The 24,206-nt window shown below is 43.6% G+C and overlaps 2 protein-coding genes across 2 annotated transcripts in view; one reads left to right on the plus strand and one right to left on the minus strand.

Moving 5' to 3' along the window:
* Positions 1–366: 366 nt before the first annotated feature.
* PCARE (photoreceptor cilium actin regulator) lies at positions 367–8,509 on the plus strand. The gene is made up of 2 exons (XM_064448604.1): positions 367–4,136; positions 8,380–8,509. The coding sequence occupies exons 1-2, from the start codon at positions 367–369 to the stop codon at positions 8,507–8,509; spliced, it is 3,900 nt and encodes a 1,299-aa protein (XP_064304674.1).
* An 11,494-nt stretch (positions 8,510–20,003) lies between these two features.
* Positions 20,004–24,206, minus strand: part of TOGARAM2 (TOG array regulator of axonemal microtubules 2) — a 31,555-nt gene continuing 27,352 nt past the window's right edge. Inside the window, 2 exon segments of the mRNA XM_064445484.1 lie at positions 20,004–20,841; positions 23,130–23,216. Coding sequence (XP_064301554.1) covers positions 20,597–20,841; positions 23,130–23,216 — 332 coding nt within the window. The 3' untranslated portion in view covers positions 20,004–20,596.

A 24,206-nucleotide genomic window follows, 5' to 3' on the forward strand; every position in this document is an offset into this window, starting at 1 on the left:
CTTAAAATCTTATTTGTAGTGGACATCTGTCAAGACAGAAGTGAGGCAACGCAAGTCCTCTTAATCCATTAGCTCTAAATCCAGCAAAGCTTTCACACTCCTTTTTTGAATTGAAGAACAAAACCTGAGTGGGAATGTACAATGGGACAGTGCACAACTCCAAGAGAAGATCCTGGGCAGTAAGCACGTGAGATTTCGAGGCAAATGGCAATGAAAACTGACAACAAAACTGGGATCGTGATGGAAAGCTCATGAGAAAAAGTCCGGTCTGCAGTTCAGGATGGAACAGTGAGTTCGATTCTTTTTTGTATTTTCCCTGGTTTATCTGGATTTTTAATCAAAAATAAAGCCAAAGACGCAGAAAGGATGGGCTGCACACCCTCTCACAGTGAGGTTGCTAATACTATTGCAAGAAGTGGTCTTAAGGCTTTGAACAAACCCAAAAGTATTTTGCGTATCGATCCAGGAGATAAAGGAATCCCACTGCTTGTTAAAGGTTCATCTTGCTACAATATTGATGAATTCCACCAACATGGAATCCAGAGGAAAGACTACCTGAGAGAAAAGGAGGATAAACTATCAAAGCAGGATGAAAATGATAATTTGCAGTTATCTTCCAAGGCTCATTCAGATCCCCAGATTTCCAGGGCAGACAAGAAAATTGAGAGGACAGCCACAGATGCTGAAGTTGTTATGTCCGAACTGATTGAGTCTCAAAAACGTATCGCTGAGGCCATACAGATCAGAAAGCAAAGCTCCTGTGAATCGGAAGCGTCAGCTTTCATTTGGGATGACAAGAATGAAAGCAATGCAAAGCAAATCCCAAAGAAAGGAAAGAAGCAAAAACATCATAAGCTGGCAAAGCAAGGTCGACCTAGCAAAATTAAAGAAAAGTCCATTTTGCCCATGTGTGAGACAGAGAAAAAGGTAGATTTCCCAGAACTGCTTGTTAAGGCTCATCAGAGTGCATATGCCTACTTAAATCCCAACCTCTCAAAGTACGAAATTATACTTCATATGGCCAACCAGGCTACCCAAACTCAACTCTTCCTACAGCAGATGGTAACCTTTCTCGTGCTTCGCTTTGATGAAATCAACCAGCTCTTGGAAGAAATTGCCAATGATGGGGAAAGTCTTCTCAAAGACGTAGGTGGGAATCTGGCATGGCCAGCAGAAAAAGGTGATCTGAAGGAGCATCCTGATCTTCTGCAACAACTACTGCAGTACACAGTCAATAAAATGCAGTTACTGAGTGGTACACTGGCCTCCCTCACCTCCGACGCCCTGCAGGAGACTTGCAGCTACCTGCAGTCTGCTGCAAGCAACTTGGAAGGAAAACTGAAAGCAAAGCATAGCTTTGATGCGCGCCTGCTACGGGCGGTAAGGCTGCTTGAAGCCTCAACAGTGGGATCCTCTCAGTCCCACAGTGATGACAGGACTCTCTGTTCTGAGGACAGTGGCATTGGTGTGGACAACGAATCCCTCAAAGAGTTCAGTGCTCTCAGCCAGCATGGAGGACAAGCATGCTGTGATTCCTGTGCACACGGACATCTGTCCCAAAAGCACGCCAGAACAGTGGAGCACATGCGTGATGGGGCAATGTCACCGGGCACAGCTGCATCCCACGACTGTGCACTTGAAAGGCATTTTAAAGATATATTTTTTTCATCTGTGCAGAGTAGAGAAGTGACTTCTGGTCAGGGTGGAGTACCAGAAGGCATTTCTACCATGGCCCAATATGCAAGCTTGAGCCAAAGCCGTTCCTATAACTCCTTCCAGTCTGACTCTACTCAGGAAGGTGAACATTTCAAAACCTGTGAATCAACAGACTTCCCTGATGATGATAATGATGACGATGATGAAGGGAGCACCTTGGGGGAGGATGACGACAACACAAGTTTATCAGATATGGGGAAGGATGCCCTGCCAAGGAGGCCCCTATCTTCACCTGCAGTTACTGATAACATACACAGGCAGTCCATTAAAAGGACAGAGAATGCAGAGACAGATGAAATTATTCTCAAGATGAAAGATGCCATCAGTGAAAAAATCAAGTTTGTCCCAGCTAAATCTGGGCGTAAAGAATGGATAGAGGATGAGAGCGGAAGAGCAGTCCTAACAACAAGGCCCAGTACAGCAACGGGCAGCCAGAAAACCTTCGGAAAGCAACGACGGTCCAGGTCAGAGGAGTCCCTCAGAAGCCAGGCAGAGGACCCGACCCTCCTAGAGCTTCAGAGAACTCAAAAAGAGCTCAGCAAAAGGCTGGAAATGTTTTATGAGAAGAAGGACACAGATAACAATCCAGAGCCTTGGAGATCAAGGACAGCACCTTATTTACATGATGAGCAAGTTACAGCTAAGGCCTCTAGCAAACTGAAGGCATGCCTCTCAAAAAATTTCAGCATCCTGCCTAACCAGGATAAAGTCCCTTTGTTTATGGTTGATCAAAATCCTGCCAATCAGCTGGACGAAAAAAGAGGCAGGAGGCCTTTAAGAGCTACTGTGCCTACCCACGAGACATCAGGAGGCAAAGAAAAGGAGCCTCCTGGAACACAAATGCTCATTGGCAGCAGCTGTGCCCCCCGACAGTCTGTCAAAAAACTTATTGAAACATTCAGTCCTACTGATGATCTTGTAAAAGCCGCACCTTTAAGATCTTTAGGACCAATAAAGTGCATCAGAAAATTTGGACTTCCAGTCATTCCACCCACCGTTCCCTTTCAGAGAGGCCTGGCACCTTTAAATCTTAAGCATCGTATTTCACCAGTAGAAGACACAAACACTTCAAACACCAACAGAGTTTCTTCTAGCTTTCCAAATGCCTTTCCTCCTGCGCCAGCTTCAGAATTATGCAAGAAGGACACAAAGGAAGACACTGATGAAGACATTGAGAACTTGCCACCACCACCACCTGAAATGTTAATGGCCACTTCTTTTGACTTATCTGAGCCTGAAGAAACTGCAAGAATAGAAGGAAACTCTTCAGAAGATGCCAAAAGCCCCACAGAATTTCATGCAACTAAAAGAGCACAAGTTTCCCCAAAAATGAAAGCCTCCCTTCAGTCCATTGACCTACTGCCAAGTAAAAATATCAGCGGCCCCAGTGGAATCACTAATAAAGGTCTAGGGAATACCGGAGCAGGGGACGAGAAACTGCAGAGGTACTCTCTGGAGCTGAACCCTACCAACGTGCACATCCCTAGCCAGGAGGAGATACTGGCAACCCAGAGAAAACAGGCTGCAGATTTGTACAAGCAAACCCATAAAATTATTCCTCTTCAAAATCCCAGTGGGGTTTCAAAACCACACAGCAACAGCTCAGAGAGCAAGGAGCCTAATTTGCCTGCGACTTCAGTGCAATACCAGAAGCATGGTTCTCCCAATTTGGTCAGGAGAAATGAAAAAGGCTCAGCATTTGCCAGGAGGGTGTCCCCAACAAGAACTCCTCCTTCTTCTCCACCAACGGAGAAACGTCTTTTCAGTCCCCCAACACAACACCGACACTCTCTGCAGGCTTTTAGCAACCTGCAACCAACTTCACCCACCATGCAGAGGAAACCCAGTCCCCCCACAAGTCCCAGGGTGCCCAGCCCACCTACGCAGAAGAAGCTGCCCTCTCCACCACTGCAGCGAAAACCGCTCAGCCCTCCCATGGGGCACAAGCAAAGCTCACCAGCACCATACCAGCTGCTGGGCTCCCCAGCCTACCGCCGAGATGCAAGCCCCCCTCCGTTCCCCACCACCCCCTCCCCACCAACCTCCCCATCCCGCTCCTACAAAGGGCCAAGAGCTAGTCTGGATGCTGGAGACGAGCACCAGCTCTCCTCCTCCAAAAGGGGCAGCAACGTCCATTCAATATTTTGCCCAGCCACCTCTTCCTTATTCAAAGCCAGACCTTCACTGGTACCCACCAAACCCGCTGCGGAGGTGACCAGCCAGCCTGAAGCTTCACTACTTTCACAAAAGAGCAGCCTGCTTTTCCGGCAGCCCGGAGACCGGACCAGAAAACTGTCCCTGAGCGCCACCAATCCTCAGCCGTTTGTGAGGAGAAGTTTCTCTGACCGCCGACCAGGGGTCCAATTTCGTCTTCCAGCTCCTGTAACATCCAGCAGTGAACCCGCGCTCAACCAAGCAAGGTAAGAAACTTTCTACTTTAGGCCAGGGAAGCAGAAGTATAGCACTGCGTTGGCTTTCTAAACTCCTGATGGGAATTTAATGTTGTTAAGAGATTTCCCAGAAAAGCGCCCTGTTCACGTGCAGAACAGATGGCAGGGCAAAGATAACATTGTAGTTGGAACAGGTGGTTGTTTTAGGTCCCTTCCAAGTGAAATACTCTATTTCATGCTATTGCCTTGCCCCAGATTTCAGTAGACTACCAGCCTGAATAAAAGGAAGGGTTAACTTTCCATGGCTTACTCAAGACTTACGCTTACATACCTGCTGTGACAGGCACCCCAGGGAAAATTCAGTGCTGGTTTCATGGCACAGAACTCCCCTTATTTGGGGCGGGGGGGGGGGGCTAAGGGCATCCACATTTAATTCTTAAAATCTCTGAAGTAACCCTGAGGTTATAAACATCTTTAAATAACCATGAGAAGGGAGGCTCCACAGGTCCTGCCAGGAGCCTGCTCCAGCGTGAGCTTCCCATGGGGTCGCAGCCTCCTTCGGGCATCCACCTGCTCTGACATGGGGTCATCCACAGACTACAGGTGGATATCTGCTCCACTGCGGACCTCCATGGGCTGCAGGGGGACAGCCTACCTCACCATGGTCTTCACCATGGGCTGCAGGGAATCTCTGCTCCAGTGCCTGGAGCACCTGCTCCCCTTCCACTGACTTTGGTGTCTGCAGGGTTTTTCCTCTCACGTATTCTCACTCCTCTCTCCTGCTGCAGTTGTGCAGGGTTTTTTTTACCCTTTCTTAAATATGTTATCCCAGAGGCACTGCCACAATCACTGGTGGGCTTGGGCTTGGCCAACGGTGGATCCATCTTGGAGCTGGCTGGCACTGGGCCTACCGGTCATAGGTGAAGCTTCTGGCAGCTTCTCACAGAAGCCACCCCTGTAGCTCCCACCCCGCTACCAAAACCCTGCCACGCAAACCCAATACACCAGCCAGGAAACAGAAATGTGTATTTGGGAGTACTCAAAGATCAGCGTAACAACCTGGAAGTACAGAGTGTTGTTATTCTAGTTTCTTAGGATATGAGGATGTCTAAGTGCATTAAGATCTAAGCTACGCAAGAGGATTAAGACCCTTCTCAGGTAACCTTTCCTCATGCAAGGAGTATTTTTACTCTTGCCACAGAACAGCTGAAATCACATGAATCATCCCCATGAGCAGGGATCGCAAGACCAGCCTAACAGGAGATAAAATTGCACTTGTAAGTGCACAAGCACTCGGTGTGTTGTGAGTACAGGGACAGCCGTGGATACTGAAGTCAGGTGTCCAGGCATTCCCTCCCTGAAGACAGAATAAAGACCAAGTTTCACACACTGACAAAAAAGGAACACGCTGAACAAAACATGCAAAAACACTGAAAAATGCAAACCATTTTTCATTCCCTATTCTAATAATGCATTATATTCTGACATTTGAAGAATTCTTAAATTAGTCCTGTATATTGTTATTGGGTTTTCTGTTGTTGTTGTGTACTGTGTGAAGTCAGCTTTGTCTAATCCAGAGCCTGCTAGCAGGAATAAATGTTTTCAAAAGAAGCTCTATGTCACACCTTGCAAGACAAAAGCCCTGGCAGTTTTACGGATCGATTTTAAAAACAGTCTATTATAAATTGTTGGCTAATTTATGCTTTGATGGGGTGTATTATCTTTCTATGGTAGTCTGTCAGAGCATAGAGAGTAATATAAAAAAACCACTGTAAATAAAATCATCCCTTTCATGAAAAAAAAACCCTATATATCTTAGTGTTATGATGCACAGCAATTTGGAAGAACAAAATATATCTTGAGCCAAATTTGGCTTACCATTTATACAAATGGACATCAAAAGTAGTCCTACTGAATCCAAATTTATATCAATATAATCAAAAGAGAAATTTAGCCCATTAATTACCAGATGCAGTGTTCTAAGATGCAATACATCACTGTGTGTTTTCTCACACTTAAAATAAGCTGCTTGGAGTGAACTTTTACAGACCTTGCATTGAATGGCCTAATATGAATATCACAGCAAGAGTGTCAATAGGCAGAGAAGGACCCTGTTAGGAATCAGCATGTGGCAAAAGCTCTGAGAGCCCCTCACATCACTGCTGGTCTTCTCCTCCTGCTGAGGACTGGAGCGGTTGCCACAACTGTGAGCACCACATCCCCGTGCACGGATGGTGACCCCGGCTCTTATAGCAGATGCCATAACAGGGGAACCACAACACTCTGATCCACCTTTCTCCTTCAAGTTCATTAAGCATCCAGGGCTTCCTCTGCTTTGCAATTCATTCAGCTGACAGAGGGAAATTTCAAAATCTCTCCCTAAAACAGACGTTGTATACCTAAACCTCCTCATTCTGGCCAAGTTTGCATCCAGTCTCAAATTCACAAGCTATTCCCACTCAGCCAACAGTCTCCTTTGCTTCATTCCTTCCCTTGCTCTACCTCACCAAGTATAACAATGCCTTTTTTTTTGGTCTGTGTGGGGTTTTTATGTGCTATTAGCAGCTTCAAGCACTAGTCACAGGAATGAGGGAAGAAAGTGGCAAACCTGCAATAGCATCACGCTTTTATAGGTAAAACGTTTTGAAAATCAGTGAGTTAGACAGTTTCTCCCATGCCCCTGAACTCCAGGATATATGTCTCCACTTTTTCCATGCCCAATTAAAACATCCATTTGCTGAGAAGCAATTACTAAAGGTAGGAACTTGTACAAGCAACATATTCTTCATCCAGCAGCTGAGTGCCCTCTCCCACCCACCCCATTTTAGCAGAAATAACAAAAAAAAGAGGCGACTTCCATCTCATTTTGCTAGCTGGCATTGCCAGGCATTAAATGTCAGTGCTGTGCATAGATTTGCACGTCTCCTGCACACTCACTGCTCCCCTAGAAGGCAAAAAGCGTTCCTTTCCCAAGCACGTCTCCTGCCCATCGCATGCATGAAGGGGTATCAGGACTTAAAACATCATTAGCCCAACCTAGGGCTGGAGCTAGAGCTTTTGTGTTTAGCCTTAGGGTACCTGGACAGGAGTTTCAGGTTTCAGTGCTCAAGTCAGTACTACAGGTTCCCATTTGGACAGCCTGTGGATGGATAGACTGAACTAACTTCGCTGGTTTCTAAGCTTGGTCATTTGACAGCAATCAGCAGTTATTGGCATCTTATCAATTGCTCTGCTCGTAGAAATCCTGTTCATCTGTAATAGGATTTCTGTGTCTGCGGTTAAACGAAATAATATTTCATTGAGACTGCTAATCTCCCAGGAGATAGAGCAGAGATAGAAGATTAAATGCTATTGCCTTTAAGATATTGTTCAAGGAGGGCTTGAGAATGGATTGGATTGACTGAATCAAGCCCAAAGCAAGTAGCCCAAGTGAGACCTTCTGCAGTTGGGGGATATTTGAATCTGGTTTAGTTTCATGACTGGTCACATATTGCAAATCTCTTCATTCAGCAGATCAAATCATTAAAGTCCTAGCAGCCAGAATAGGAACGTAACTGCTTGTCTGTAGTTGAAAGCTAATTCAGTTTAGCAGTTTCTGTACTTAGAATACAATAATGACTCACAGACAACTCTGGAATATATCCTTATGTTGACCTTAAACCACTTTAATTAGTTACAGCAACACAGGGCACGTTTCAGCGTGAAGGCCCACGGCGCGAGATATTCCTGACTAGCTCCACTGCTATAATCAGTCTTGATTCATAAACTCCCTGTGCCCCTAGAGATTGCCAGTGCGACCTCAGAAACTTCATTTACACATTCTGTGTCTCAGTTCTCCTGCCTCCAGAGTGACAGATTTATACCACCAGAATATACATCCCACAGTCCATTTGGCATACTCAGAAATCACCGTAACCACTCCGAGCAGGTGCGTAACAGAGGTAAAACCTTTCCTCCAGCAGAGTTTGGAACAACACTTTTCTCTCAAATCTGTCTCCATCTGCAAGTGAACCCAGATTCATATTGATCCACTGTTAAACCAACAAAATTTTTGCTTCCCAAGAAAGTTTTTGGAGCGGACAGCATAGAGCATTTGGCAACACAAGATTAAAATCTGGATGGTACATATAAAGAGCACATACACAGGAGAAGACAGGGGATGACATAGTATCATGCAGCATTTGTGCATTGTGGGTTAAAGTGGTCTAATAATTGCTGTTTTAAAAAGTCACAATTGATTAGCCTCTCAACTTAAGCATCTTTCATTCTGCAGCTTGGATGAGAGTCCTAGAAAAGCAGGCGACTCTTGGAACAGCCCTTGTGTCCCTGAAATCAAAGAATCCAACAGATCTGCTTCCCATCCTGAGCTCTATGTTGTGGGCCAGGGGCTGCAGAGGGACTGACAGCAGAAGCACCTGTGAAGGCAGAGGCATGAGCAAGGCCAGAGGCCCTGGATGGAGGAAGCAGCCTTACCTGAGCCCCCAAAGTGTGGCTTCATTTTTTCTTGCAAGGAAACAATATGATGGCATTGCATCCAAAAACCCAAACTGACCCAAACAACCTCAGGAAATATCAGCCGAGTGGTAGCCAGCTGCTTCTCCTTGGGATTGCATTTAATGGCTTAACTCAAAGATTTACACTGTGCGAAGGAAATACTTTGCAGTTGGGTGAGTCCAAGGCAAACTGATTCAATAAAGACAGGGCATGTAGCCAAGTCCTTTGTTTCACTGTTTAGATAAAGGAGTTAAAAAACATTCAGAAATCATTGTTATTTGACATGTTATTTATTCAGGAGGCATCACAGTTTCAGTTATGTAAAAAGTGGCTGTTGTGACATTTCCGGGGGGAGGTAAAATCTGGAACCAATTGAGTTTTATTGCAAAAACATCAATGGCTTCACCAAAGCCACATCTTTATACTAGGTATTTATCAATGTGCAGAGAGAAAATAAGGTCAATGCAAGTTAAAACAAAATAACCCATTTTAAAGGAATAAAATTAGGGATCTTATTCCCTCAAAAAGGCTTTGATCTTCTAAATCACCTTTGATTATCATGTAATCTCATCACCTTTAGTTTCCCGGGTACAAGGCTTAATCCTGATTAGAGTAGTTTTGTAATAGCCCAATCAAACAACATTATAAATCCTGAGGCACCTCAGGACATGTTTGTTGTTGTTTTTTTTTTAAGAAAAGAGAATGCTAGCATAGAGAATCCGGTTCTCCCCAAAAGAGGTTTATATTCTTTCTGATTTATGCATTTTGAGGGGGTTTATTGTAATTTCACTGAAAGGTCTAGACAGATTCTTGTTAACAAAAACACAAGTTATTTACAGTCAATTAATCCTAGGCTTTTACAGCACCCACTGGAATATAGTTTCAGAATTTACTGGATCTTGCTCACCTAATTTATCATCACAATTATGATGCAACTTTTAATTAGTGTAATTTAAATTCATTTAATTTGATGTGTTTTCATATGCAACTTTAGCCCAGAACAAGATCCAGAAGAAAAGACATTTTTGTCCTATTTTGATAAGAATAGTTTTAATTTTTCCTGCAGTTTTCGTGATGGTGGTATATGGGCAATTCACCTTCACACAGGATTTTTGACCCTTCCTGCCCACTTTCATGATGGGGGAACTGAGGCTCACCTTATGCTGTAGAAGGGAACCCTCTGGATACTGAAGTCCTGAGTTTCAGTCTAGTGCCTTAATCACAACCATCCTTCTTCAGCTATCTCAGTGCCATTTTATGACAGAGACACAAGGAAACCTTAATTGTCATATTTAAGGTGAGGTATTGAATAGAAGGAAGCAACTTGCAATGAATAGATGCTTTGGATCATGTCAGGGGTTTGTGATCTCGAGGTGGCAAAGCAGCCATGCCCATAGCATACAGCTAGATGTCAACAGATCCACCTTGTAATCACACAGGCAGATACACCAACCTCTGTTAAATTAGGAAATCACAAGGGAGGTACTGCAAAGATCATCGGTAGGGCAAACTCTGCAGGCCAGTCTCCCCCCGCATCTCTCCCAGCTGCATAAAAACATAATTGCATTTGCACATTTGTCTGTGCGTTTGTCTGTTTTGCTGGAAACAACCACCCAGAATAGAAACAAACCAGAAACATGACAGCAGAAAACCAGCACCTTGCATGCCTGAATGCAAAGCTTTGAAGATGAAAACGTAACAGAATGGGAGGACAGCTTCTGCCCAGGTACTACGATCATTTTGTCTCTTTATGGCTTTGTGCTGAAATTTCCCAGCATCCATGGTGGGTGGTAAGAGAAAGTATATATTTATATCCCCCAAGCATCAAGTCCTTCTGTGGTGTAGGAGCTACAACAGCACACGGAGCAACACTTCAGCAATCAAGCTGGAAACCTCCTCACACGTGTGCTATCTGGACATGGAGTCAGCCAAAGCATCTTTCCCCCAAAACCAGGCTCCCCTGACGCCGTGGTACATGAGCTGGCACCCTACCACAGCATCTCTCCCAGCTTGAACTAAGGCTGTGGTCATCAGGAGGCTCATTGCAAACACACCCCCACCTAAACACTGCAGCTGCTGAAGGATTCTGATGCTGCCCTAAGGATGCTGCAGCAAACTGAACATTATATTCAAGAAACAGAGCTTCTCCGGGAGCAATCTGCAAGTTTGTAATGTGATCTCATGACTACACACAGCTAACAGATTCTCTTCAGTACAGGAAATCTACAGGACTAATGCAAAAAAAGGTGTTTACCTTCAATTTGTATTGCAAACATGAGATTAAGAGTAACTATAGCATGCAGGAAATGATAGTTTGGCTGGCTACTTTTTTTTAAAAAACCAACTTCTTTTTTACAGGTTTTTTGGTCAACACTTCCATTTTTCATTAATACAACATTTCTGGAATACAATTGTTTTATAAGACCATACTCAACTTTAAGATTTATTTTCTACTGATGTAAATAAATCAGAGTTTTTATATGCAAGGTATGAGTTTGATCTCTCTTACATTCTGTATGCAACCAGCTTAAATCTTAGCCCAATGTTATACTACTGATTCCTTCCTTAGTGCACCAATTAGTGCCCTGTGCTATAAAAAGTCCATTTGCTTCCTCCCTACCACAATACAAACCTGTCGTGTTTTATGTTTTACTGGCACATCAATTCATTTAGGTTGCGTTTCCATTAAGCAAATCTGTCTTTCAGGCTACAAGATGCAGCCTGGACACTGGCAGACCAGCTGTGTTTCCACCCTTCCTCCCCCTCAATTTAAGCTTGAGCCACCCAGCAATTTTGTACTCGGTTCAGTAGAGCTTCTGCACACAAGCACAGCTAACTCAAGCACGGCACAGTGGTTTTGTCCTAAGGGTTAAAACAGGAGTGCACCCACTGCGGTGGAGTCTCATTGCAGCGGGGCTGAGCTCAGTGTGAAGCAGTACCAGTTTTTCAGCCAGGGCTTCGTAGCCGCGAAAACAGCAGCTAGCAGCTCTGTGCTGCACTTTATCTGCAGACCTTTAACAAGCTGGCAGCTGCCCTTGCTTCCAGTGACACTGCTCAAATCTCAATCCTTTAAGGGATCTGTCATTTCATACCCTCAGTGCCTGAAGATGACTAGAGTACAAAAGCACTAGACATACTCCAGTTGCTTCTTTTGACTTCAAGAACTACCCCAGACAGTAGCAATACGGTTGACAATGCCATGCAGGTTACCAATAAAACCAGTACACTACAGTATTTGCACTGCCACACCTCTTAACTTCCAAAGCATTTCATAATCCTTTATGAAGTTTAATCATTAAGAGGAATATTCTCAGAAGTTATCCTCTTTGCTATAGTTAGGAAGGAAAGAAACCACTGCACAGAGATAAAGTAACCTGTTCTTACTGTCACGTCTCATCAGTAAGGATCTGCCAACATCTGAAGAAAAATCCTTCTAGATTAGCAAATCATTAATCGTTCCACATCAGATACACTCAGTGCCATCATGACTACAGCATGTATAGCTGCATGGTGCAGCTATGAACCTCAAACTGAGATTTTGATTTTCCTGGGCAAGATCTGGAAGGTTTCATAATGCTTACAGCATGGGTTAGGGGCTCACTTCCATGTTGTCCTCGGGTAAACATGAAAGTTAATACAAACTCATAACTGTATATTGGGCCATCTGAAAAATGGCTGCAAAGACCCGAAGTTTGCATTTCTTGCCCACTGCTTATTTTGGATGAATAATGAAAATATGAATGTCAAAAAGCAATGTGCAGATACAGACAGTAAATACTTGGCAGGGCAAGGTGATCAGGACCCAGGACCATCTTATCCATTTGATCGTATTTCTGTTCATCTCATACCTGCCCACCCTGCCTCTATTCCTGTTCCACCATTGCTAGCACAAATTTATCTACAGCCTTCACGATCCCTAATTGCTCTCCACTTTACTGATGTGCTGAATTTCAAAATCTGGCCTCTTACCTCTCCTCATATTCTTTTCTCTTTCTTTACTAATATACAACTGTGTGACCGCATTAAGTAACCCTGTGAGGATTTCTCAAGGTAGACTGTATAGAGCTCACCCTTTATCAAGGTTATTTGAAAGGAGAAAGGGACGATAAGGCTATCTTACTCCATATTAATCCCTCCTGTTTTAATAAAGTTTTCCTTGAGGCATAGATGAGTTGATTATACAGCAATTAAAAAGAAACTGAAAGCTTTCAATGTTATAGGCTGCCCTTCATTTATTATTACTACTACTGAGCCACTGGGTCTTTAATGTAAGAATGAACGAAAGCTGAAGCCGAAGGGTGCGAACAAAGACCCGTCCTTCCCCAGAGCAGAAAACGTAAAGCTGTGAACAAAACTTTCCAGGCATTCCAGCAGACACACAAAGATATGTAGCAAGGCCGAGATGACTCTCCAGAGAAACCATAAACCAACAAATTCACTAGCTGCTTGGCTTTTAAATGTGACTCTAAGAAGTCAACCTAACAGGGCAATTTCCATCTTGCAGCCTCACCGCCTCTTATAACTAATATCAGTTTAATATCTCCTACATCCAAACTGGAAATTAAACCTGCCAGTACAATATAACTGCTTTTTTTTTTTTTTTTTAATGTTTTGTTTCACTTTGAAGCTTTGTGTCTCTTTGCTTGTATATATAGCTAACGTGTGGACAGTCAGGGCACAAGGCGATGCATATTTCTGGACTTTTTTTGAATATTGATGTTTTTATCGACAACTTTGATTCCATGCAGATCCTTTCATCTTTATATTTCAGAGGAAACGCATGCATATACATACATGCATTAATTATCATAAGAGACCTGGCATACAAGTAGGTTTCCATAGCACAGTTTTTCATGTGGATAAGCCAGGGAACGGAGAGCATCAGGGATGCCCTGCTGTCACACAGTGCTCTGCACTTAAGCAGCTAGTGAGACACAGAACTCTTGGTAAGCCGTTACCTAATTCTGAGTCTTAGACAAATTTCGTATCAATCCACACAGCATATTAACAACAGCTGATAACAGGGAATCTCCAAAGTGCAAATTAAATAATCTAGAAAACACCATGGACAATTAAAAAAATTACAATACTACATCCTTCTTGTTGAAAAACTCAGTACTTCAGAACTATTTATCCTACCAATAGCCAAGAGAGGGAGAAAGCACGTTCTGCATCTCTGAGCTCTGCTAGCCCTGGCAAGTCAGCAATTTCACATTTCCAGCCCCACAAGGTTCGCTTGACAGCCAAGTAGCTAGATTAAGGTTTTGTACAGGAAAAAAAAGCCACTGAAAATGGCACAGCACGAGGAGTGCAGTAGGCATTTAGGTGCTTGGTGTATTCCGAGTTTCCCTTGGCTCACCAACAGCTCTGCAGCCTGTCTACTCCCAACACATGGGGAAGCTTTTTGTAACCTTTCCAGCAGCTGTTTACAAACCAGCAAAAATAGAAAGGTACTTCTTTAAATACATAATAACTAATTATCATGTACTAACACTAATTATTATGTACTATGTACTAATAACTTTAAGAGTCCTTTGATGGGTTTAATTTAGACTCCTTACAGCAAAAAGGAGGCGAGGAATTGTGTGAGTTTCTCAATTCTTCATACAATGCTTGACAGGAGAATGATATGCTCCAGAAGCACAAAGCAACAGCGCTGGTGCTGACCATCTCCCACCCACCCATTTGGGGATGACAAGCCAGCCCTGCAAAAAGCTAAGCAGAACGCTGGCACAGGGCCCATTGGATCCAATTATCTCAAGTTTTCTGCGTCAAATTTTTTTTCCTCCTAAATTTGCACAAAACTGAGCCAAGACCCGAGCTATATCTAAATTTAGTTTTGTAAGCCAAGCACTTACAAGTACTTCAAAGCATCATCAGGAGGACCATGCGTCATCCACATTTGTTTATTACCATGTCTAAAGACTAAGAAAGAACAATGACTTTAAGGGGGAAAAAAAATACCACCCTTCAAACCGTGGGGGTGCAGGTAGGTGTAAAGTTTCACTGTCTTTACTGCAATGCATTATAAAGATTTGAGAGAATATTGGGGCAAGGAGGGGGGTAAAGGGTTTATTTCTCTAATTTTGGCTCCAGGGAAAACCCAAAAGGACAAATTCACTGTGCTGGTAATGGTAACCCTATGGACTCAAGAGGGGATTCTGTTCTTCCCTGCAACGTGCTACCCTGCCTGGGCCTTATACAGAGACCAGGATTAGACCCATAGCTAAGCAAGCACACGCAGCCACATAAAATAGATGTTTTTCCTTCAGAAAGCCTAATTAACACATCACACATGCATTTTCTTCTGTAACATCACAAACTGGCAAACATGCAGGCTTTGCTGTCAAAATGTTATGGTTTGCACTGGGCTGTGAAGTGTTTTTCCCCAAGGCAGAGGAATAATGGCAGCTACGAATTAAAATGTAAGTGTAACAGATTCAAATGATTATGAAATGAAACTGATAAATAATTTCTTAAAAGGCAGCATTGTCAATGATCACGCAGTCCACCAAGAGTCAGAGCTGAACCCAGAAGAGCTTGTTCCAGCTACGCAGGAATTCATTACGCTGGCAAACACTGGCCCACAGCAATAAATTATCACATAGCTCTGGGCTGAACGGCACCCAGGCTGGAGTATAAATAGATTTGAGAAACCCTTCTCACCTGTTGTTGGCCTCACAGTCAACCTATCCTTCTGCAAACAAGTTACAACAGCTTTGCTTGCCTGCTGTCCCGGGTAAATATACGTATATATATATGCCTTTTCAAAAGCAGTGCATCTATTCCCAGTGAAATACATTTCCTTTTCTTACATATAAAATTGTGATTGAAGACAGCTATGAGCCAGAAATGACTCAGATTGCAAATGTGCATAGCTTTGGGATTTGGGCCAAGTTTTGTTTGCTCAGGCTTATTGTGAGCAAAGAATACACCTCCTTAGAAAACTTTATTCTATGCAGGACCTCTCAGGTACATTGTCCCCAAAACATGTAAATAAATGACACCATCATAACGCTGAATAATCAATAGCGGCAGCAGATGACTCAAAGAAGTCTTGGAAAAGAGGAAGAGGAGGAGAGGACCAGTGAGGAAAGGATATGGTGGGACAGATTTATTCCTTGTTGGATTTGCACTTGGCCAACACTTACTGGGCCAAGAGCAATCTGTAAGTTTGCTAAAAAATAGCTTCCTACAGGCATGAAACATGAACTACTGTCAGCCCTGGGCAGGACCAGAAGAGGGTCATGCTGTTACCATTATCTTCAATGGAGTATTAGTTGCAGGATCACTGGAGAATGAAAAAGCAGTACCTGCCAGCAGCTGCCGGACTGTGCAGGGAGGTCCCACAGCTGCAGAGGTCCAGCCTGCCAGGGCACCTACCAGAGCCATCAGGCTGATTCAGCTGGAGGGAGGCTGTTCCCTGGGGAAACAGGAGCATGCTTTGTTTGCACGATGTAAGGCTGAAAATGAAAACTGCCAGAATAATACGGCAGTCAAAGCAATAGAGATCCTAGTGTTGCCACAATTATGTCCATAGGAAAGTCATCTTATTAGTATCACCGATTTCCCTTCTTGAAATAACATGTACTACTATTTAAATATTTGCACTGACACAGATGTGTCAACACTGAGCAGTTTTATAGCCTGATATATTTATACACACTGACAGCACACACGGAGGAGGAATATTCTGCGAAGGAAGCATCTCCACATGTAGACACGTGTATAGATGTGCATGTGTCTGTAGAGGAAGCCAAAGGAGCAGCAGTCAAACCACAGGGACATGAAATTTTAGGCTACGTGTGAAAGCCTGGGCATAACTGCAGCGCTGGCCTCTGGGCACGTGCATCCTTTCCAGGTCCCAGCAGCGGGTAGCCACAGACCTGACCATCCTGCAGCCTTCACTGCAGTCTCCAAAGGGGACAGAGTTTTTACTTTCTGCTTTCAAATGCAGCAGAGGTGAAACGTGTTAAACAGCTGTGAAAGTAGCATAGTCTTCATTTATCCAGGGCACAGCTATTAGCACAGAGAGAGGCTTTACAAGCTCCTTTACCACTGCCAGTTGCATTCAAAAACTATTGGGGGGAATTTTAAGGATACACAGGGGCAGTTTGTTGGCCAAAGTTACTGTTTTTTTCAGCTAAAGATACCAAGGCAGAGTGGAGGCTTAAAAGTTCAGGTCAACTCTAATTTTAGCTGGAGTTGTTTTCTCACCTCTGCCAGTATCAAAGGCAGTATCACAGTATCAGGATTCAGTGTCAGCTGTCAGAGATTTGGTAGCAATGCAACCACTTTTATTCCCATCATCACTATTTAACAAGGATGAAAATAGCTACCTCGGTGCACCTCCCCCTCCTTCTGCTGGAGAGAGACACTTCAGCAGCTGGTTCCCAAGCCCACCTTTAACCTTGGCAAGAGCAAGTTCTACCAGAATCACCTTGTTACACTCCATGACCCAGCTGCATTTCTGCAAAAGCAGCACCTTTCAGGTGCATTCTTTAATTCTCTGCTCCACCTCCCACAGCAGCACCACAAGGCAGCATCGACATTATTTATAACGGGAACCTTCAGCCTCCGCTCAACCCTTCAGGTCCATCCTTCCTTCCTTGTCCTCCCTCCCTGGCCACCCTCCCTATTTGCCTTATTTTTCCATACCATCCCCAGAGTCCTCTTGGCACTGCCAAGTTCATGCATTTACCTTCCTGCAGGGTTTTACGATTGCATTTCCACAGGGAGATTCAGGGTCCAGCTAACACGTTTGCATGGCACAAGCACTCTGAAGAGCAGATGAGCCACACCACCAGGCATGTGCTTTGACTCTTGGTGAGAAGGAAATGCCCATTGGTGGAAAAAATGAATTTTGCAGACTGGATTCAGACTACATTGCACCAGTCTCTCCACTCACGCAGCTTCAGAGCTCTAATGCCCCCTTGGCACAGGGACATGGCAGAAGACAATTCTCTCCCTACTCCATAGGGGAACGTAAGCTTTATTCTCTCCTTTATGGTAGAAGCAGAGTTGCCTTTTCTCCCCCACCTTCCCTTGATGACAACTCCTCTTACCTTCAGCAAGCAGGGGGAGCCATCTGTGACAGCCAGGGTCTGTCCTGGGGCTCTGGCAGTATATAGGGTAAGAGTAAGCCAGTGAAGAATATTGCCATAGGTTTATTTTGCTATACTAACTTGTGTAGGTTAGCAGCTGCACTGCACAATAAATGCAATAATTAAACTGGCCCTTCAAGTGCAGCTTTCAGTCTCCTCTCTGGTGAGACTTCTGTAATAAAATTATAATAAAAAATAATTCAGAAAAATTAAATATTTAAATTCTTACCAATACTGGAAGAAGGACCAACACTGCTCTGCCTTTTGTGTGTATCATCCAAAAAAACTTGGCAGCTTCTTAATAACTTCTGAGGTGACCACCTGTGCAAACACATAGCAGGAGAGCTCACCTGAGCTGAATTAACCCCTACCTGTTAACCCCTCTGCTTGTCACTGCAGGCAGTCACATTGTCAGGCAAATATGATCTCACTGTGGTAGAAGTGCCCCTCTCATGGGGAAGCTGTCTCAGCTGGAGAGTTAAAAAACCAAAACACCTAGACAGAAAATAGGCAATGGCAGGCAACGCTTTATTCTTGTCAGCTGTGGGGAACAGTATGCATGAAAGAACCGCTCGAGGCCAATAGATAGTTAAGAAACCAGTTACATGTGTTGCTTTTCAAACCTACTTTGCAAGTGCTACAACTAAATGCATAAAAACAGGTTCTGGGAGGCCTGGTATGATGTGCACACAAGTGTTTTTCTCCCAAGTGCAGAAACTTCCCCCCGTGTTCCCAAGGGCCCAAGCACAGCCAAAGAGAATGTAAAACCAAAGAGCTTTTATTCAGCCCAGCAAAAGCAGCCTGCACAGAGCAGTGTTTACCGGGCTCCAGAGGGAGAGATCTGCAGAGGAAGGAAACAGTGAGAACAACTTTTGATGTAGAAGAGGTAAAACCAGGAGGCCCTCTAGAGAGGCGAATCACTTAAAAGAAAAAATAAAGTTACCTGTTAAAATGGAACTCCGGCAGTAGCAAACTGCAGGTGCTTAATGAAGTGACCATAGTTCCAGATCTGCTATTTAAACTCCACCACCCTCTAACATTCTCCAGCATTTCACCCTCAGCATCTGGGCGCACACATATACTGTGCAGAGCCCGATCACACCCGCAAAGCAACTGCATGCTACCAGGCTGTTCCTCTTTCTGGTAAGCTGTTATAAATTTCTTGAGATGTTAAACTCCAAAATGCTCTAGCAGATCTGCAAGGACTATGGCTTCCACTAGGCTCTGCAGGATCACCAGGGACACCTGTGTTTCAGAGCCAGGTCCCTTGCCTAGGTCACATGCCAAGACTCACAGAGATGTGTTCCTGAGTGCTCCCTCCTATCAAAAGTTGGGAGTTAAAAACAAAAAAGAGCAGCAAAAACTGTTTTAGAAGAGTCTACTAAATAATTTTGCTGCTTTAGTACTGTACTAAAAAGAAAAAGATATTCCTTAAGAGGTGACCCAGTGCAACAATAGTATCTGGCAAGTTGGAGTCCTGTATAGCTTCAGACATACCAAACAACACAGCAAATAAATGTAAGATCCCAAGACCCCTGGGATGAGCAGATCTCCCTGGAGTGTTGTATGGCCTCCCAGCCTCATACGAGGTCCTTGTACCTGCCAAGAACCTGTCAAGGCTCTTTTAACCTTCCATCGACCCTGTGTGTTTCATGGCATTATTCTCAGATTTTTCTTCTTCCCAAAAATTCCATTTTTCTTTCTTTCAAAACTCAATGCCGGTATATTGCGATTATATGAACATAGACCAGGCTTCTCTGTTTTCTTATCTGATTATGCAGATGCACTGACATCTGCTGCTTTCAGCCCTTCCTCTCTTTCTGTCTCATCATTTCTCCTCTTCATGCTTCCAAACCTTTGTACGGTAAAGGACTGGCACATCCCTTCCTCGCTCTGTTTCCTGAATCTTAGGTTCAGAAGTGCTTTATTGGTCCACATATAAGGCAAACACTTCACAAAAAAAGAGAAGACATTTAGGAAATGTATATATATTTAAAAATTGTACCTGGTCCCATGATGCCTGCCCACAGCTTACCTCCCGGCAGCTTCTGTAGGACACCTTCAGCCTGCGCAGCACCCCCTGCAAGATGGCAGAGCCCCCTGCCCCAAGCCCCGCTCCTGCACCTCACCAGGGGTGCCCCAAGGTGCTGTGAGGCAGTCAAATGGCACCAGACACCTTGCCACATGAGCCCATTGCATGGGGGAGCACAGGGGACTACAGACAAGATGCATCACCTGAAATGGGAAGAAAGTTTTAGTGCAGCTGGGGAGATTTTTGCTGTCACGGGACTGGGGGTCTGAGCTTGACATGGACATCTCGGGTATCTGCAGTTGCACCAGCAGCTACCAGAGTCTTGTAAAGGGGCCACGTGGTAGCTTCACAGCTTCTCACCTATGGCGTACACTGGCACATACAGTAAACTGCACATCCTCCTATAACTCCACCACATATCCTCCGGGCTAGCAGGTCCTGGTTTCTCATTCTCTGCTTCCCAGATCAAGCCATCTAATCCTGTAGCCCAAATGCTTCCAAAGCCCATCTCTTACTTTGTACGTAAATATATATATACACATCTCTTACTCTCTAAGTACATATATAAATATATTCTTTTCCTTTTTACAGTTAAAAATTGCATCTTACACATGGGTTTTATTTTTTTGGTGTCTATGCAAGCTTCTTAGGAAAGACAAGCTCAAGATATAAAACTTTTGACAATACTTCCTTTTATTTTTTATTATTTTTTAAAAGCCTACATCAAAACATACTATGTCTATCTGTTCCTATAAACTGTAGGGTAAAACCCATTCTTCAAACAAAGAGAATAAAACAAATGCCACCACCACATCCAACTTTGCCTGTCCCACATCAGCTTCCTGGATCACACCAAGCCTTCACCCGATGTTCAGGTCCAAAACTTCCCAGAGGTTTTTCGCCACATGCTGAGGCTGGCTGGCAGCATGCTCCTTCAGGCTGGAGCCCATCAGCTGGTAGAGGATCGCTGCAAGCTTGATGACCACAGCCCTGACATTGCCACTTCGGACAGGCAGGGCCCTATTTCCCAGGAAGAACCAAAGCACGGGTAGGGCATAGCGCTTGGCAGCTCGGGGTTTCATGGGATAAACAGATGCCACAAGCACTGCCAAAAGAGAGACATGCTTCTTAATAGCCATAATGCAAACAAGTACCTATCTTTATTTTTGGTTCTTAGAAGCCTTTTCTGGCTAATATAAGCAAGCGCCAAGAGCCTGGTGATCCAGAAACAGGCAACAGTGGCTGATCATCCACTGAACAGAACAACCAACTTCTAAAGACCTTAATTTCTCCAAATCAGAGGCTTTGTATCCATGATAGACTTAGCAAAGTGAATCATACACATTTTGTAAATCAATTCACTGTCTGCTTTTGCATTACAAATGACAAAAATGTCAAATAGCCGTTTATTTCCATTAAGAAGTTGGCTAAACCAGCTGCTGAAGATTTTGAAATGCAGCTTAGAGAGGTAATTGAAAGATTTCTAATAAAAAGGATGATTACTTTTTTGTGACCTTTGATGAAAAATGCCAAAAATCTAATCTGGCAGTTCCCTTTGCTCAGTGGCACACAGCAAACAGCAGTACTATACCACACTTCAAAACTCCAGCCCACAAAAGATGTGTGCTGCTTGACAGCTTTATTCGAAACATCAGTGACTAACTGATGTCTTTGGCAGAATGGTCTAATTTGAGCTTTTTTCCCCTCATACTTGGTGGCTTCTAATGAAGAGCTGTTTCAAACTTCAGGATGTCTTAGATAATTACCCAGACCCCATTGCCATGGCATTTGAACATCTCACAAGTGGAATGGCATTTGAGTATTGCACAAGTTTAATGGCATTTACCCTCACAATGTTCCCTGAAATAGGCGAATAGAGATAGAAAAATCTTACACAGGGGGCTGAAATTTAACCAAAAAACAAGCATTCCCTCCCCCTCTCATTCCCTCTGAAGTCTGCTCTCAGCTCATTTTCTGAGCTGAACTACATTAAATACAAACAAAAATTTACTACCAAAAGGCTCCTTGCATGGCAGATTTTGCTGAGAGATCAAAATCTGAAATGGTCTAGAGACAGAGTTCTTATTTTCTGTTCAGTGGAAATGTTATGCAGTAACCATTTATTATTCTGTAGTGGAAGGACCTTCATTTTCTCTACGCTGTTAATCTAGCATCCGTCATCAACATTTAAACGGCTCCTGAAAGTACCTAAAAACAATTCTGGTAAGCAGGAAAAGGGTTATGGTACCTATTTTAAAATGGGAATCAATTTGATTTTAAATGCTATTAAACACAACGGTCACTATGGAGCTTCAGAAGAGAAAGAGCTGTCTGTTCCCACTAAATCCCAGAGAGAACATCTGCTCTCTCTAAAGTAGTCCCAATTTATGTTCAAATGCTTTATTTGAAAAAGATTAAAATAACTGTAAAACTAAATTCTATGTTTATGGAGATTTACTTTATTCAAATTATCTTTAAAGGCCCTTTTAAGAAAAGGCTATTCACTATGGTTAAACATGCCCTTTTGAGATTGATAATGAAGAAGCAAAGTGTATTAAACCTTGGATTAAAAGATGCTGGCCTAATTAACAATGGAATTAGCCCTAATTAAAGCAAGGCTATAAATAGTCTTCTCTAGTATATATTGAGATTATAATTTTTTCCATTCCTTCACTATTGCTGACATAGCAAGCTACTATTCGAAATCAATTATCAGCCGCATTTGTAGTGTGTCAGACACCGTTGATACAGAAATAGACTGCACATCGTGAAGTGCTCAGAGTCCAAGGTCATATCTGCAATACAGGCAGGAAGCCTCAGTGCGTTAACAGGCTCAACTGCCTGCTTCTGTCCCTCTGCCCCCAAATCCTGCCTTGCACAAAATCCTCACCTGTAATATGTGTGTTGAGTCTTCACCTACACTATGACCCCCAAGCTCTGCAGGATTCAGCCTCAAAAGTTTCCAACAGGAAAACAAGAATCCCATGATGACAAAACAAACTGATCCTCAGAAATACCAGTTGCCACAATTTTTTCTGAAGGTTGTTTGCTTTAGAAAAGGGACCTGTTACAGACCTCCATGACCTTTGCTGTACTGTCCTTCAAAGAGACAAGCCAGCCAGGGTATTTTTAGCCCTTCTCTTTCCTTGAGGTAGGTCCTGAGATGCCCCAGTGAGAGCTCAGCACCATCACCGCACATGCTGCACACCTCTGCAGCAGTCAGGCAAACCCCTGCCAAATACACCTAGTATGTGTGTTTTGCAGGAGGGACAAGCTCAGGACCTTCTGGTGTTTGATGAGCTACTGCACTGTCTGTTCAGAGGCATTCCCTCTCAATATTCCCTCTGAAGATGTCTTGACTTAGAAGTGGAAAATAGCTGAAGCAGGCAATACCTGAGAGACATTCTGTGACATCCAGCAGAGCTTGGCCGCTGAGCAAACGCACTCGGTGGGCAAATGCTTGCAGCAACAATGCATTATCTGAAAGAGAAACATTTATTTCTGCTCACTCTTCTGAGGTTATAAGAAAGAAAGAAAAAAAAAATAAAAAGGATGGAGGGGAAAGGGCAGGGGTAACTGCATTTTGTAAAATAAAGTAAATTTCTGGCAGTTTCTGAGTCCTTTTCCTCTTCCTTCCTTCCGGCTTACTTGGGAGGATTTTAAATTAAAAAAGAAAAGCTCTCATTTCACATTTATAAATCCAAAGTTGACTGCTGTACAGGAGCTGTGTTAAACTATTCACATGAGGGCCCTCAAAATTTAAATCACATGTAAGCAGTGAAAAGGTTTTGCATACCGGAGCTTTACAGAAGTGACCTCCTCCCTTCTCTAAGGAAAAAAGTGCGAATGCTCAAAAATCCACCTATCCATTCACACTTTAAGGATAAGCTGGTGTTAAATCTTTAAGTTACCTGTTGGGATCTATGGACAAGACTCCAAGTCACTCTTACAAGAGAGAATTACTGCTCATTTCCAACACCATCTGCCTTTGGGAGCTCTTTTAACATCTCTGAAATCAGATCTTGGCACAGAGACTAGAAAACGAACTGATTTCCTAATACTTGACTGTCATATATATTTTAGTTTTTCCTATGCTGCCTGTTATTGACCTAGGGTCTTGTTTTAATTTATAAATTGTTGCCCAGATTGGTCTGCAAGCCTCCAGTCTTACCGCTTTAATAAGCCAAGCAAAGCTTTTCTTGGAGGCAGAATGCACGCGGGATGCACTAGAACACTTTGCGGCGTCACCAGGAGTTGCACCGATAAAGCAGGCAACCTACTTCTTTGTGAACCACTACAGAACCAAATCCCAAAGTGGTTTCAAGTAGCACTGTGCTATTAAGTGCTCCTTTTTGCATGAGATATAAAAAGGAAGTCCCTAATGATCTTCTTGCAAGCATGCAGTAAAGAACTGATCCTGCTACCCTAATTAAGCTCTGCTTTGGTAATTACACTCTTCATTCACCATTT

The sequence above is a fragment of the Phalacrocorax carbo genome, chromosome 3, assembly GCF_963921805.1.
Source record: "Phalacrocorax carbo chromosome 3, bPhaCar2.1, whole genome shotgun sequence".
Classification (NCBI taxonomy): domain Eukaryota; kingdom Metazoa; phylum Chordata; class Aves; order Suliformes; family Phalacrocoracidae; genus Phalacrocorax; species Phalacrocorax carbo.

What these genes read in the sequence shown, in the direction of transcription:
- PCARE (XM_064448604.1), top strand. Translation starts at nt 367, where the DNA reads ATGGGCTGCACACCCTCTCACAGTGAGGTTGCTAATACTATTGCAAGA. An exon ending in CCCGCGCTCAACCAAGCAAG is followed by an intron (nt 4,137 to 8,379) that starts GTAAGAAACTTT and finishes TTCATTCTGCAG; the next exon opens with CTTGGATGAGAGTCCTAGAA.